At 42.5% G+C, this 16172-nt stretch overlaps 1 protein-coding gene across 3 annotated transcripts in view; it reads right to left on the minus strand.

The window, feature by feature from the left end:
* The window catches only part of cunh18orf54 (chromosome unknown C18orf54 homolog), a 49042-nt gene that overhangs the window by 11552 nt on the left and 21318 nt on the right, over positions 1-16172 (minus strand). For all 3 annotated transcript variants that reach the window (XM_087990608.1, XM_043721299.2, XM_087990604.1), the window contains 2 exons: positions 12283-13146; positions 3110-3260 (listed from right to left, as the gene is read on the minus strand). In XM_087990608.1, the coding sequence (XP_087846734.1) occupies positions 3110-3260; positions 12283-13146 (1015 nt within the window). The remainder of the gene's footprint in view (positions 1-3109; positions 3261-12282; positions 13147-16172) is intronic.

Raw genomic sequence — 16172 nt, forward strand, 5'->3', positions numbered from 1 at the left:
TGCTTCCAATTAAACCTGTTGAACTATAACCTGGTGTTGTGTGATTTTTAACTTTGTACACCCCAGTTCAACACCGGCATCTCCAACTCAAACTTTTCCTATTCATGTACCTGCACAAATATCTTTCGAATGTTGTAATGGTACCAGTACCTACCACTTCCTCAGGCAGTTCATTTCATATGGGAACCACTGTGCACATGAAAATGTTGCCCCTCAGGTCTCTTTAAAATCTTTCTCATTTCACCATAAAAATATACCCGCTAATTTTGAACTCCCCAACCCTAGGGAAAGGACCGTTGCTATTCACCTTATCTATGCCCCTCATGATTTTATGAACCTCTATAGTCATCCCTCAACCTCCTACGGTCCAGTGAAAGAAATCCCAACCTATCCAGTCTCTCCCTATAACTCAAACCCACCAGAATCGGCAACATCCTGGCCAATCTTTTCTGAACACTCATCAATTTAGTAATATCCTTTCTATAACAGGGTCACCAGAACTGGACACAGTACTCCAGAAGTGGCCTCAACAATGTCCTGTACAACCTCAACATGATGTCCCAAGTCCTATAGTCATTGGTCTGAGCAATGAAGGCAAACGTGCTTAATGGTCTTCTTAACCTGTCTAAATGCAATGCAACTTTCAAAGAACTATGAACCCCTAAGTCTCTCTGTTTGACAACACTACCCAGGGTCCTACAATTAAATGTATACGTCCTGTCCTTATTTGTTTTACCAAAATGCAACATCTCTCATTTATCCTAATTACACTCCTTCTTCCACTCCTCAGCCCATTTGACCCAACTGATCAAGATCCCTTTGTAATCTTAGTAGCCTTTGTAATCCCTTCTTCACTGCCAATTATACTACCAATTTTGGTGTCATCCACAAACTTACTAACCATGCCTCCTAAATTTCATCCAAATCGTTTATATAATGATAAACAACAATTTTGTACAGACACAATAAGAAGTCAATACAAACTTCAGTGTCCTGTTTGTTCACCATAACTGTTAATGTAATAGCCCATCTACTGTTACTGACATAATATATCAGCAATAGTAATTTCACCTTGGAAACTGTGACCCTAATGGAAATGTGACCCTAATGCAGTAATTAATCAGGGCTGTTACACCATAAGGGGAACATATTCACTCGTCTGCTTGGCAAATTTAATTCACCACCAAACAGTCCGATATATTACAGTCTGTCACAACAAGGCGGCCACACTTTCTTCTTGGATAACAACGATCTAAAGAGAGTAGAAGAGAAATGAATCTGGGGATACAGGTTCACAAATCAGCAAAGAGCGATGCAGGTTTATAAATTCAAACAAAAAGGTAAAATCAGCGTTTTTGCTAAAGAAAGCCAATTGAAAAGAAAAGATGCAACTTTATAATAGTCTTGTACAGAATATTGATTAGGATGCATTGGAACAGTGAGCCATAATATATAAAACTCAAAAGGAAACAGAAGCATTGGAGAGGATGCAAAAAAAGATACATTGTGAGAATCACATCAGAATTTGCAGGATATATTTACCAAGGAAGGTAAATAACAGCTAATTAGATTTTTAGATTAGATTAGATTAGATTAGATTACTTACAGTGTGGAAACAGGCCCTTCGGCCCAACAAGTCCACACCGACCCGCCGAACCCACCCAGACCCATTCCCCTACATTTACCCCCTCATCTAACACTACGGGCAATTTAGCATGGCCAATTCACCTAACCTGCACATCTCTGGACTGTGGGAGGAAACCAGAGCACCCGGAGGAAACCCACGCAGACACGGGGAGAACGTGCAAACTCCACACAGTCAGTCGCCTGAGGCGGGAATTGAACCCGGGTCTCTGGCGCTGTGAGGCAACAGTGCTAACCACTGTGCCACCGTGCCGCCCACAGCACTCCCTGCTCTTCGATCTCGTGAAGGGCAGCAATATCACTGTTGATGAATTTCACTGGACAATTGGCCTTTGACAGGGTTTTCCATAGCATTCTAGGAGAAAGTGAGGACTGCAGATGCTGGAGATCAGAGCTGAAAATGTGTTGCTGGAAAAGCGCAGCAGGTCAGGCAGCATCCAAGGAGCAGGAGAATCGACGTTTCTGGCATGAGCCCTTCTTCAGGAATGGCTCATTCCTGAAGAAGGGCTCATGCCCGAAATGTCGATTCTCCTGCTCCTTGGATGCTGCCTGACCTGCTGCGCTTTTCCAGCAACACATTTTCAGCTTTTCCACAGCATTTCCTGATTGACTTGGGCAAAAATCCTAGCGAGATCGATGAAGGCCATATAACGTGGTTGGTGTTGTCTGTGGGTGTTGGTGTACCCATTGAAACTGAGATGTCAAGATATTACTTCTCCCAGAGAGTAATAAGTGCCTGAAATTCTCTACCCTAGAGAGTTGTGGAGGCTAAATCAATTAAAGTACTGGAAGAGAGTTTATAAATATTCAGATTTTTGAAATGCTAGGTCTTGTGGGCTAGGAAGAGCTGGCACGAACCAGGAGTTGAAGTCTGAAAAATATCAGTCAAAATCTTGTTGAATCACAGGGAAGGCTTGAGGAACCTAATGACTCACAGCTGCTCTTATTTTTTATGTTCTCTCTCTTTTCCCAAACATTATTGTGTCACTGGTATGTTTTGTGCAAGTATTAATATGGAATATATTTTACTAACTCATGATAATCTTTAATTCATCACCATAAATTGGCTCCACTATTATAGTTCGAAGTGTTCTCTCTTCATACAAATCTAATTCAGTAGAGAAAATCCATTCTGATTTCTTCTGCACAGCTTTGCTGGACACAGTACGATAATTTCATACACCGAGTGCTTCATTTTACTGCACTACAGGTCTTTGGGAAGGTGATTTTGACCATGCCATTAATAGGAGAGGAAAACAAATCAAACTCCATCATTTTCAGGGTGCTAATGGCCAGTTTCTCCCAGGCATGTGACTACAAAATCTCCTGCAATTGTTAATCTTAATTCTAATGTTGGCATCAGCAGCCAATATTTTGTAGCTACTTTTTAAAAGTTTTATGAACTTCCTACAGCTCAACGTCAGACTTAGATTTATCACTATTAAAAGGGAAACTGGTAACTTACAAGGTAACAGGCGGATTATCCCAGGATCGTTCAGCTTCCAGTATGTCTTCAGTATCCGGACTGCCTTGGTTGTGCTCTGGGTTGCTGACGTGCTGCGAGAGAACCTCATGGAAACGTTCAGCCTTCTGGATTAGTAAATCGAGGTGTTCACCTGAACGGGGAGGACAGGAGAACATTGCTCGATGAGGTGTTATAGCAATTATATTCCAATACTATCCTGGTCCAACCACATTACAACATTACAGCTGCAATAAGAGGTAAAGAAACAGGAGTAAGCCTTAAAAGTTGCTCCACCATTCAATAAGATTGTGACTGATCTTTGACTTTAGATCCATATTCTTGCTTAATCCCCAGATCCTGTGATTTCAATTTAGTCCAAAAAAATATCAGTATCAGACCTGGATGTACTCAAACACAGAGAGCAGCAGAATCTCTGTTCACCAACCAGCTCTGTAGACACGTTTCTAGAATGCTGGGATATAGGCCAACAAGACCGTAAGTGGTCAGCTTACTATCCCATTAGCTTGCCTGGTGGATTTTATCTGCTGATATTACCATTACTCAATTCCACAATCTCATTTGGCCCTTGGTTTTCAATTATTTTCCGTTGGCTTTTGAGGTTTCAACTGTGGAAACAAATACAACAAACTGATTCAACTTCTCTGCCATTCCTTTCTTTCCTAAGATTTCTCCAAAGCCTTTAAGGGATCCAAGCCCACACTGGCACTGAAATCTGTACTATGGATCTGATTTGTGCGGTAGGCCTACTGTGGGAGTCAACCAACATGACAGATTTTACCCTTATATCCTGCCTCTCAGAGGGAAACCAACTACTGAGCCCCAAATGATTCCTAAAACCATACAACTAAACAAAGATGCAGATCAAGCCCATTGGCTATTCTTTTTTAAAATGGAACATAGAACATTACAGCCCAGTACAGGCCCTTCAGCCCTTGAAGCTGTGCCGACCTGTGAAACCAATCTGAAGCCCATCAAACCTATACTATTCCATTTTCATCCATATATTTATCCAATGACCATTTAAATGCCCTTAATGATGGTGAGTCCACTACTGTTGCAGACATGGAATGCCATGCCCATACAACTCTTTGAATAAAGAACTTACCTCTGACGTCTGTCCTATATCTATGACCCGTCCACTTAAAGCTATGTCCCCTCATGCTAGCCATCACCATCCAAGGAAAAAGGCTCTTACTATCCACCCTATTTAATCCTCTGATCATCTTGATGCCTCTATTAAGTCACCTCTTAACCTTCTTCTCTCTAACGAAAACAGCCTCAAGTCCCTCAGCCTTTCTTCATAAGACCTTCCCTCCATACCAGGCAACATCCTAGGAAATCTCCTCTGCACCCTTTCCAACGTTTCCATGTCCTTCCTATAATGCGGCGACCAGAACTGTACACAATACTCAAGCGTGGCCGCACCAGAGTTTTGTACCGCTGCAACATGATCTCATGGCTCCGAAACTCAATCCCTCTACCAATAAAAGCTAACACACTGTATGCCTTCTTAACAACCTATCAACCTACTTGACAACTTTCAGGGATCTATGCACATGGACACCGAGATCTCTCTGGTCATCCAAACTACCAAAAGAATCCTACCATTAGCCCAGTACTCTGTATTCCTATTACTCCTTCCAAAGTGAATCACCTCACACTTTTCCTCATTAAACTCCATTTGCCACCTCTCAGCCAGTTCTGCAGCTTATTGATGTCCCTCTGTAACCTGCTAAATCCTTCAGCACTATCCACAACTCCTCAAACTTTAGTGTCATCTGCAAATTTATTAACTCATCCTTCTATGCCCTCGTCTAGGTCATTTATAAAAATGACAAACAGTAGTAGCCCCAAAACAGATCCTTGTGGTACACCACTAGTAACTGAATTCCAGGATGAACATTTCCCATCCACCACCCTGTCTTCTTACAGCTGGATAATTTGATTCAAATTCTAAATCCCATATTTCTGTATTTTCTGCAATAGCCTACCACTTTACTGAAATCCATATACACCACAGCAATTGCTCTACCCTCATCCACCTATTTGGTCGCCTTCTCAAAGAACTCAGTAAGGTTTGTGAGGTATGGCCTATCCTTCACAAAACAATGTTAACTATCCCTAATCAATGTATTCATTTCTAGATGATCATAAATCCTGTCTCTTATAATTCTTTCCAAAACTTTGCCCACAACAGAAGGCAGGCTCACTGGTCTATAATTACCAGGGTTGTTCTTAACTCCCCTTCTTGAACAAGGGGATAACATTTGCTATCCTCCAGTGTTCTGGCATATTCATGTAGACAATGACAGCATAAAGATTAAAGCCAAAGGCTCTGCAATCTTCTCCCTAGCTTCCCAGAGAATCCTAGGATAAATCCCATCTGGACCAGGGGCTTTATGTATTTTCACATTTCCCAGAATTGCTAACACCTTCTCCTTATGTACCTCAATCTCATCTAGTCTAATAGCCTGTATCACAGTATTCTCTTTGACAACATTGTCTTTTTTCAATGTGAATACTGACGAAAAATATTCATTTAGCATCTCTCCTATCTCTTCAGACTCCACGCACAACTTCCCACTATTGTCCTTGACTGGCCTGAATCTTACCCTAGCCATTTTCTTTATTCCTGACATATCTCTAGAAAGCTTTAGGATTCAACTTTCTTTAGTAAACCTTTGCACAACAACTTCCTCCCTGTCTGACAGGTACATACTTATCAAAGACATGCAGTAGCTGTTCCTTGAACGAGTTCCACATCTCATTTGTGCCCATCCCCTGCAGTTTCCTTCCCCATCCTATGCATCCTAAATCTTGCCTAATCCTAAATATTATACAATGTTCATTTAACCACCAGAAAATTAAGGTTTTTAACCGAAATTCTAACTCTGATTAAAAAGTGACTGAAAGGTTATAAGTGTAATATCTAGCAGTTTGACCCATCAGTAAGGCATTTAAACAGTAAGCTTTCTGCCAGATGAGTGGCTCCACTTATATAGTGTTAGGAGTACAGGGCAACCGCGATTATCCAAGTGTCCTGAGCCACCTTCACCGCCAAATCCAAGCCACCCGCCAACTGAAAGAAGAACACTTAATCTTCTGCTTTAGGACCTTACAGCCTCACAGCATCAACATCAACTTCACCAGTTTCCAAATGTCCCCTCCACTGACCTCATACCAGATCCAACCCTTCAACCCAGCACCACCCTCTCGACCTGTCCTACCTGTCCATCTTCCTTCCACCTATCCGCTCTATCCTCCCCACCAATCAATCACAATTATCCCCCACTTCCATCCACCTATCGCCTTCTGAGCTACCTTCCCCCATCCCCACCCCCATCCCTCTGTTCATCTCTTATCCCCACTCCCCCACCACATTCCTGAAGAAGCGCTGACTCTCAAAATGTCGACTCTCCTGCTCTTTGGATGCCGTGCTTTTCCAGCACCATACTTTTGAATCTGACTCTCCAGCTTCTGCAGTCCTCACTTTCACCTTCTCAAGGGCACCTATGGTTGGGCAATAAATGTTGGCCAAGCCAGCAATGGCCGTGTCCCATGAGTGAATTAAAAAAAAATGGCTGTAGCTCACTAAAAGTGTGTTTCACAGTCCAAATGATGCCATCAGACAAATATTGCGGTATATGAGCAAAGTGCTCATAATAACAGAACACTGAAATACAAAGACTGAAGTGTTACATCTACTTCTCTCTTCACAGAGGCTGTTAGATCTGCTGAGTATTTACAGCACTGGTGTTTTTATTTTTAAAATTAATTTGTCAACTGATCAAAGGAACAGCATGCCTTCATAAAGTCATCCAAGTAACAGATTGAACAGCACTACAGTGCAATTGCTATCCATCCTGCATGCTATAAAACAGCAATGTCCAACTTAACCAAACAAAAACTACAATTGTATAATTCAGACTTTACAGCTATGTTATGAGCCCATTCTTTTTTTCCTTTGTTACGATAGAGATGTTATATAAATGCAAGCTGTTCCTCTGTAGCCAAGCTTCTCTATGCCTATGACATTAGCAAGTATATTATTCTTGCATTCACTAAAGCAGTAAAACTGTGATTAAAATCCATGTTAATGGTTCCATTGTGTTTTTAAATTTAGTCTGTTTACATAATGTGACTCCAGAGTCAAATCAGGCTCAGGAACACAGTCCTCAATGCAAACTATTAGCTGCTCCCACACATGGCACATGCAATTCTTTACAGCCAAGTAAAAATCATTAACAGCTAATGCTAGAAATCAAATATAAAAACAAAATTCTGGAAAATAGGTCAGCCAACATCTGCAAAGTGAAGTCAAGTGATAATATTTTGAGTTCATAACCTGCATTAGACTGAGATCATCAGGCATTTTAGAAAGATTGAGGAACAAAAGAAGTGGGGCAAAAGAGGAAGGAATCAGATGTACCAATCACCTAGTGGGAGATAATTTGTTAAATGATCTGCAGACAAATGTAGGAAAAAGAGAGGTGATATAAAAGTCATTAGCATTAAAACTAAAAGACAATACTGGGAAAACATGGCAGATTACAAAATTTTTAACAGTGTTGAAATGGGTCACGTGATCGACAGGGAAGCTAAAAGTCGCAGATTGCAGTAAAATACCAATGGACTAGACCAGTGGGATGAAAAGTGTCAAGTGGGATTTAATCCAGAGAATAAAGAGGTAATACGTAAAGAGTGTGTATGCACGTGCGCGCGTGTGTGTGGGGTGGGGGTTTCGAGTGGGCACCCCTACAATGTAAGGAGATATCCAGTAACTGGTAAAATATGGAGAATTGTAGAGAGCACGGGATACACATCCACAGATCTCTGAAGGTAACTCTGATAGTTTATGCTGAAACTTGAGAAAACACTAGTTGGCTACTGTATAACATTGTGGTCACCGTATTACAGAAAGAACATGTTTGCAGACGGTTCTGCAAAAAGCACATTTATAATGATGTCGATTGGTTTGCAGAATTTTAGATATTAGGAACAATTGGAAAGATTACATTTTCTTTGAAACAGAGGGGACTGAACAAAGATCTAATTAACATATATAAAATTATGAGAGACTTGGAAAGAATAGTTAAGAAGCATTCCTTTTACATAAGGCAATAACCAGCTGCCACAGATTAAATGTAATGATGGAAGTATGAGAGAGCAATTACTTTCATTCAGGGTAACAGGGTATCTGGAACTCACCTCTTAGACGAGTAGAGTTGTTGAGCAGGGAAACAGACCCATTGGTCCAACTCATCCATGCCAACCAGATATCCTAAATAAATCGAGTCCCATTTGCCAGCATTTGGCCCATATCCCCCTAAATCCTTCCTATTCATATACCCTTTCAGATGCATTTTAAATGTTGTTTTTGTACCAGCCTCCACCACTTCCTCTGGCAGCTCGTTCCATACATGCCCCACCCTCTGCATGAAAAAGTTGCCCCTTAGGTCCCTTTAAAATCGTTCAACCTATACCCTCTAGTTTTGGACTCCCCCATGCCAGGAGGGAGGTTATTCACCAGATCCATCCCCCTCATGATTTTATAAGCCTCTATAAGGTCACCCTTCAGCCTTGGACACTCCAGGGAAAACAACCCCAGCCAATTCAGCCTCTCCCTATAGCTCAAATCCTCCAACTCTGGCAACATCCTTGTAAATCTTTTTTAAACCCTTTCAAGTCTCATAAAAACCTTCCTATAGCAGGGAGGCCAGAATTGCACTTGAAAAATGCTATAGGTAGAAACTGTCTTCATATTTTAAAAAAAAGTTGGGCATATGCATTGAATACTGTAATCCACAAGGCTTTGGGCCAAGGGCTAGAAAGAAGGGCTTGACTGAAGAGTTTTGTGCTGTTAATACTCTTAGTTTTGACACCAAGTTTCAAAACCATAAAATGTTAAAATCAAATGTAATTGTGGATGGAATTTTGGATTCCACCAAGGCCAACTTACAGAGTCAGAGAGATGTACAGCACGGAAACAGACCCTTTGATCCAACTCGTCCATGCTGATCAGATATCCTAAATTAATAGAGACCCACTTGCCAACATTTGGCCATATGCCTCTAAACATTTGCTACTTTTTAAAAATTAATTCATGGGGTGAAGGTGTCATCAGCTAGACCAGTATTCATTGCACATCACTAAGTGTCGAGAGGGTGTGGAGACACATGTAGGCCAGACCAGGTAAGGATGGCAGTTTCCTTCCCGAAAGAATATTAGTGAACCAGATGGGATTTTCAACAATCGATAGTTGTTTCATGATCATCATGAAACTCCTAACTCCAGAATTTTATTAAATTCAAATTCCACTATCTGCTGTGGCAGGATTCTAACCCAGGTCCCCTTTTAAATGTTGTAATTGTAACAACCTCATACCACTTCCTCTGACAGTTCATTCCATACACACACCACTCTACAGGAAAAAGTTGCCTCTTCGGTCCCTTTTAAATCTTTCCCCTCTCTCTTGCTGAGATATTTGTATCATCGATGACTATGAATCGATAGTCACAGGTGAGGTGCTGTAAGATTGGAGGTTGGCAAACGTGGTGCCACTGTTTAAGAAGGGCGGTAAAGACAAGTCATGGAACTATAGACCAGTGAGCCTGACCTCAGTGGTGGGCAACTTGGAGGGAATCCTGAGGGACAGGATGTACATATATTTGGAAAGGCAAGGACTGATTAGGGATAGTCAACATGGCTTTGTGCGTGGGAAATCATGTCTCACAAACTTGATTGAGTTTTTTGAAGAAGTAACAAAGAAGATTGATGAGGACAGAGCAGTAGATGTGATCTATATGGACTTCAGCAAGGCGTTCGACAAGGGAGACTGATTAGCAAGGTTAGATCTCATGGAATACAGGGAGAACTAGCCATTTGGATACAGAACTGGCTCAAAGGTAGGAGACAGAGGGTGGTGGTGGAGGGTTGTTTTTCAGACTGGAGGCCTGTGACCAGTGGAGTGCCACAAGGATCGATGCTGGGTCTGCTACTTTTTGTCATTTACATAAATGATTTGGATGCGAGCATAAGAGGTACAGTTAGTAAGTTTGCAGATGACACCAAAATTGGAGGTGTGGTGGACAGCGAAGAAGGTTACCTCAGATTACAACAGGATCTGGACCAGATGTGCCAATGGGCTGAGAAGTGACAGATGGAGTTTAATTCAGATAAATGCAACTTGCTGCATTTTGGGAAAGCAAATCTTAGCAGGACTTATAAAAGTAATGGTAAGGTCCTAGGTAGTGTTGCTGAACAAAGAGACCTTAGAGTGCAGGTTCATAGTGCCTTGAAAGTGGAGTCGCAGGTAGATAGGATAGTGAAGAAGGCATTTGGTATGCTTTCCTTTATTGGTCAGAGTATTGAGTACAGGGGTTGGGAGGTCATGTTGCAGCTGTACAGGACATTGGTTAGGGTCTAGGTTAGAGTGGTGCTGGAAAAGCACTGCAGTTCAGGCAGCATCCGAGGAGCAGTAAAATCGACGCTTCGGGCAAAAGCCCTTCATCAGGAATACAGGCAGAGAGCCTGAAGGGCACCAATCTAATCTAGACTCTGGTTTCCAGCATCTGCAGTCCTTGTTTTTACCTAGGACATTGGTTAGACCACTGTTGGAATATTGCGTGCAATTCTGGTCTCCTTCCTATCGGAAAGATGTTGTGAAACTTGAAAGGGTTCAGAAAAGATTTACAAGGATGTTGCCAGGGTTGGAGGATCTGAGCTACAAGGAGCGGCTGAACAGGCTGGGGCTGTTTTCCCTGGAGCGTCGGAGGCTGAGGGGTGACCTTATAGAGATTAACAGAATTATGTGTGGCATGGATAGGATAAATAGACAAAGTCTTTTCCCTGGGGTCGGGGAGTCCAGAACTAGAGGGCATGGATTTAGGGTGAGAGGGGAAAGATATAAAAGAGACCTATGGGGCAACTTTTTCACGCAGAGGGTGGTACGTGTATGGAATGATCTGCCAGAGGATGTTGTGGAGGCTGGTACAATTGCAACATTTAAGAGGCATTTGGATGGGTATATGAATAGGAAGGGTTTGGAGGGATATGGGCCGGGTGCTGGCAGATGGGACTAGATTGGGTTGGGATATCTGGTCGGCATGGGCAGGTTGGACCGAAGGGTCTGTTTCCATGCTGTAAATCTCTATGACTTTAAACTTATGCCCTCTAGTTTTGGACTCCCCTATCCTGGGAAAAACATCTTTGTCTATTTATCCTATCCATGCCCCTCATGATTTTATAAACCTCAATAAGGTCACCCTCAGTCTCTGACACGCCACAGAAAATAGCCCCAGCGTGTTCAGCCTCTCCCTATAGCTCAAACCCTCCAACATGCTTGTAAATCTTTTCTGAACCCTTTCAAATTGAACTACATCTTTCTTATCGTACGAAGAACTGAATGCAGTATTCCAAAAGTGGCCTAACCAATGCCCTGTACAGCTGCAAATGGCCTTCCAACTCCTAAACTCATTACACTAACCAATAAAGGTAAGTGTACCAAACGCCTTTTTCACTACCCTGTCGACCAGTGATTCTATCTTCAATGAACTATGAACCTACACCCCTAGGTCTCTGTTCAGCAACACCCTCCAGGACCTTATTATTAAGTGTTTAAGTCCTGCCATGATTTGCCTTCCCAAAATGCAATACCTCACATTTATCTAAATTAAACTCCATCTGCCACTCCTCAGCCCATCAGTCCAAATTTATAATGGCAAAACAGGAGATTAGATTAGATTCCCTACAGTATGGAAACAGGCCATTTGGCCCAACAAATCCACACTGACCCTCCAAAGAGTAACCCTTCCAGACCCATTCCCCTACCCTATATTACCCCGACCAATACACCTAACACTATAGGCAATTTAGAATGGTCAATTCACCTAACCTGCACATCTTTGGACTGTGGAAGGAAACCGGAGCACCTGGAGGAAACCCACGCAGACATGGGGAGAATGTGCAAACTCCGAGGTGGGAATCAAACCTGGGTCCCTTGCGCTGTGAGGCAGCAGTGCTAACCACTGAGCTACCATGCTATACCTTGCTCTATTTGTTGTTTTACTATTTCTAAACACCAATCTCAGTTGCAGAAGTAAAAAGGCATGTTCCTATATCAACTTCTGTTCCCGTTCCGCACCCTACTGTACCTCTGAATGGTTTACTGCAGTGAGAATCTTCCACTTCTTCTGAATTACACTGGGCAAACCAATCAGCACGTATAGGTACTCTTCTTAAAATGTCAATGATGCTATGTCCTTTGTGTTTATAAAATTTTCGGTCCCTTCCGGAATAATTGGCAAAATGTTTACGTTTTGGTGTATTTATGGCACAGCCAGAGTAAAGTCTGGGATCGGAGAGTCTGTTCTCATATCCAGTTGGTAACAGATATTCTCTTTTATTCAATGTTTCTTGTTCGCATGAATCTGAGCCCAAGTCACAGTTTAAAAGCCAGCCAGGGTATTTCAGTTCAGGGATGCTACTTATTCCAGAGACACCGAGCTCGGATTTTTGGCTGGTTAACCATCTGGGATAATTATGCTGAGAAACAGAATGGAGGTTATGCTTTCCGATTCTGCAGTCATCCACAGGAAGGGTTGGAGGAATGGAAGGAGCCATGTATTTACTTCCCTCTTGTGGCACCGTTCCTGGCTGTGAGAATGGAGATGGTTTGAGGCCAGCGGTTTGGTTTAATGGGCGATAACCAACTTTCCTCCCACAGAGCAATTCAAAGCTGTCATCTCTCTTGTGCTGCCAAGCCCCAGAATAACCCGGGGAGACCTTTGCAGCATACTTTGTAAATGTGTTATGGGCGAAGTGCCTTCCTACTCGCGGTTGAATCTGTGTTGAGCCCTGCAACACAGAGGATCGAGTCAACGGTAAGGAACCATCCGATGGCATTTCCAAAAGGTCATCAGTGGTGAGGCTCAAAAGATCTGGATCACTGGCTATCCGTCTCCTTAAAGGCTGGCTATGGAAATGCAAATCTCTGAAGGAAGGTTGCTCTCTGAAAACTGTAAAAGAAATTAGGAATTTAGCAACAACAGTATGTAATTCTTTCAGTACTTCAGTGGCAAAATATAGTGCTCAGTCTGGAACTAAGTCATACAGAACAGAATGATCCAGGCACAATTCCAATCCATACTGAATTAGCAGACCTTGATAGAATTGGTGATATGTTCAGTCTTTTGCACAAATGGGGGCAGTGTTTGTGGCTGTGAATATTGTGGGGTGTGGCAACAAAATAAATTTCAACCAGGCTTCCTGATGCTTCTCAATATCGGGTAGCCGCTGAGTGGGCCTAGACATGAGATGAATCAAATGGGTTGGACTTAATGACCTGGATAGTTGTATAGCTGCAAGAACTCATTGGCTTCACTTGGAATGAACTCTTAGTCAAAGTACTGAAGGCTGTTCATGAAACTGTAAACCTAAATTAGAGTCATAGAGATGTACAGCATGGAAACAGACCCTTCGGTCCAACCCGTCCATGCCGACCAGATATCTCAACTCAAACTAGTCCCACCTGCCAGCACCCGGCCCATATCCCTCCAAACCCTTCCTATTCATATACCCATCCAAATACCTCTTAAATGTTGCAATTGTACCAGCCTCCACCACATCCTCTGGCAGATCATTCCATACACGTACCAACCTCTGCGTGAAAAAGTTGCCTCTTAGGTCTCTTTTATATCTTTTCCCTCTCACCCTAAACCTATGCCCTCTTGTTCTGGACTCCCCGACCCCAGGAAAAAGACTTTGTCTATTTATCCTATCTATGCCCCTCATAATTTTGTAAACCTCTATAAGGTCACCCCTCAGCCTCCGACGCTCCAGGGAAAACAGCCCCAGCCTGTTCAGCCTCTCCCTGTAGCTCAGATCCTCCAACCCTGGCAACATCCTTGTAAATCTTTTCTGAACCCTTTCAAGTTTCACAACATCTTTCCGATAGGAAGGAGACCAGAATTGCATGCAATATTCCAACAGTGGCCTAACCAATGTCCTGTATAACCGCAACATGACCTCCCAACTCCTGTACTCAATACTCTGACCAATAAAGGAAAGCATACCAAACACCTTCTTCACTATCCTATCTACCTGCGACTCCACTTTCAAGGAGCTATGAACCTGCACTCCAAGGTCTCTTTGTTCAGCAACACTCCCTAGGACCTTACCATTAAGTGTATAAGTCCTGCTACACTTAATGTGGTCCAACCCCTGTTGTAATCTGAGGTAACCCTCTTCGCTGTCCACTACACCTCCAATTTTGGTGTCATCTGCAAACTTACTAACTGTACCTCTTATGCTCGCATCCAATTCATTTCTGTAAATGACAAAAAGTAGAGGGCCAGCACCAATCCTTGTGGCACTCCACTGGTCACAGGCCTCCAGTCTGAAAAACAACCCTCCACCACCACCCTCTGTCTTCTACCTTTGAGCCAGTCTGTATCCAAATGGCTAGTTCTCCCTGTATTCCATGAGATCTAACCTTGCTAATCAGTCTCCCATGGGGAACCTTGTTGAACGCCTTACTGAAGTCCATATAGATCTCATCTACTGCTCTGTCCTCATCAATCTTCTTTGTTACTTCTTCAAAAAAACTCAATCAAGTTTGTGAGACATGATTTCCCACACACAAAGCCATGTTGATTATCCCGAATCAGTCCTTGCCTTTCCAAATGCATGTACATCCTCTCCCTCAGAATTCCCTCCAACAACTTGCCCACCACCGAGGTCAGGCTCATCGGTCTATAGTTCCCTGGCTTGTCTTTACCGCCCTTCTTAAACAGTGGTACCACGTTTGCCAACCTCCAGTCTTCTGGCACCTCACCTGTGACTATCGATGATACAAATATCTCAACAAGAGGCCCAGCAATCACTTCTCTAGCTTCCCATAGAGTTCTCTGGTACACCTGATCAGATCCTGGGGATTTATTCACTTTTAACCATTTCAAGACATCCAGCACTTCCTCTGCAAGATGTCACCATCTATTTCCCTACAGTCTATATCTTCCATATCCTTTTCCACAGTAAATACTGATGCAAAATATTCATTTAGTATCTCCCCCATTTTCTGTGGCTCCACACAAAGGCCGCCTTGCTGATCTTTGAGGGGCCCTATTCTCTCCCTAGTTACCCTTTTGTCCTTAATATATTTGTAAAAATCCTTTGGATTCTCCTTAATTGTATTTGCCAATGCTACCTCATGTCCCCGTTTTGCCCTCCTGATTTCCCTCTTAAGTATACTCCTACTTTCTTTATACTCTTCTAAGGATTACCTTCAGTATTGGAAAGAGGTTGCACATTAACTTGGAGGTGACGGATTAGATGTTTGAAAATACAAACAATAATTAAAGAATGCTTAAATTTTGGATTTGCACTAGATGGGAGTGAGTTTGAAAATGAGAAGACAATCTAAAATAATTCATCATATATTTTGCATAAAACCTGGCTACATGTAATAACAGTAATATCTTAAGGTTTTTTTTTCACCTTTCAATGCTGTTTTCCAAATAAGAAAGAAGAATAGTGTGCAAACAGAATCCATTTGGACTGAGACAAGAACCAACACTTGAAACCTTATAAAGGTAAAGTACACTAACGTATCACAAAGAAACAAGCTGAAGGAACACAACTTACAAACATGTTCTTCATTTCCCTTTAACAAATGTGATTGCACAGACATACAAGGTGATCAGAGGGTTAGATAGGGTAGACAGTGAATGTCTTTTTCCTAGGATGATGACGTCAGCTTGTACGAGGGGGCATAACTACAAATTGAGGGGTGATAGATTTAAGACAGATGTCAGAGGCAGGTTATTTACACAGAGAGCGGTAAGGGCGTAGAATGCCCTACCTGCCAATGTAGGTAAAAACAATGACTGCAGATGCTGGAAACCAGATTCTGGATCAGTGGTGCTGGAAGAGCACAGCAATTCAGGCAGCTTCCGAGGACAGGCAAAATCGACGTTCCTGATGAAGGGCTTTTGCCCGAAACGTCGATTTTGCCTGTCCTACCTGCTAATGTAGTCAACTCAGC

The sequence above is a fragment of the Chiloscyllium plagiosum genome, unplaced genomic scaffold (genome assembly GCF_037043375.1).
Source record: "Chiloscyllium plagiosum isolate Xiang-an unplaced genomic scaffold, Cpla_swu_hap1 HiC_scaffold_1, whole genome shotgun sequence".
Lineage (NCBI taxonomy): Eukaryota > Metazoa > Chordata > Chondrichthyes > Orectolobiformes > Hemiscylliidae > Chiloscyllium > Chiloscyllium plagiosum.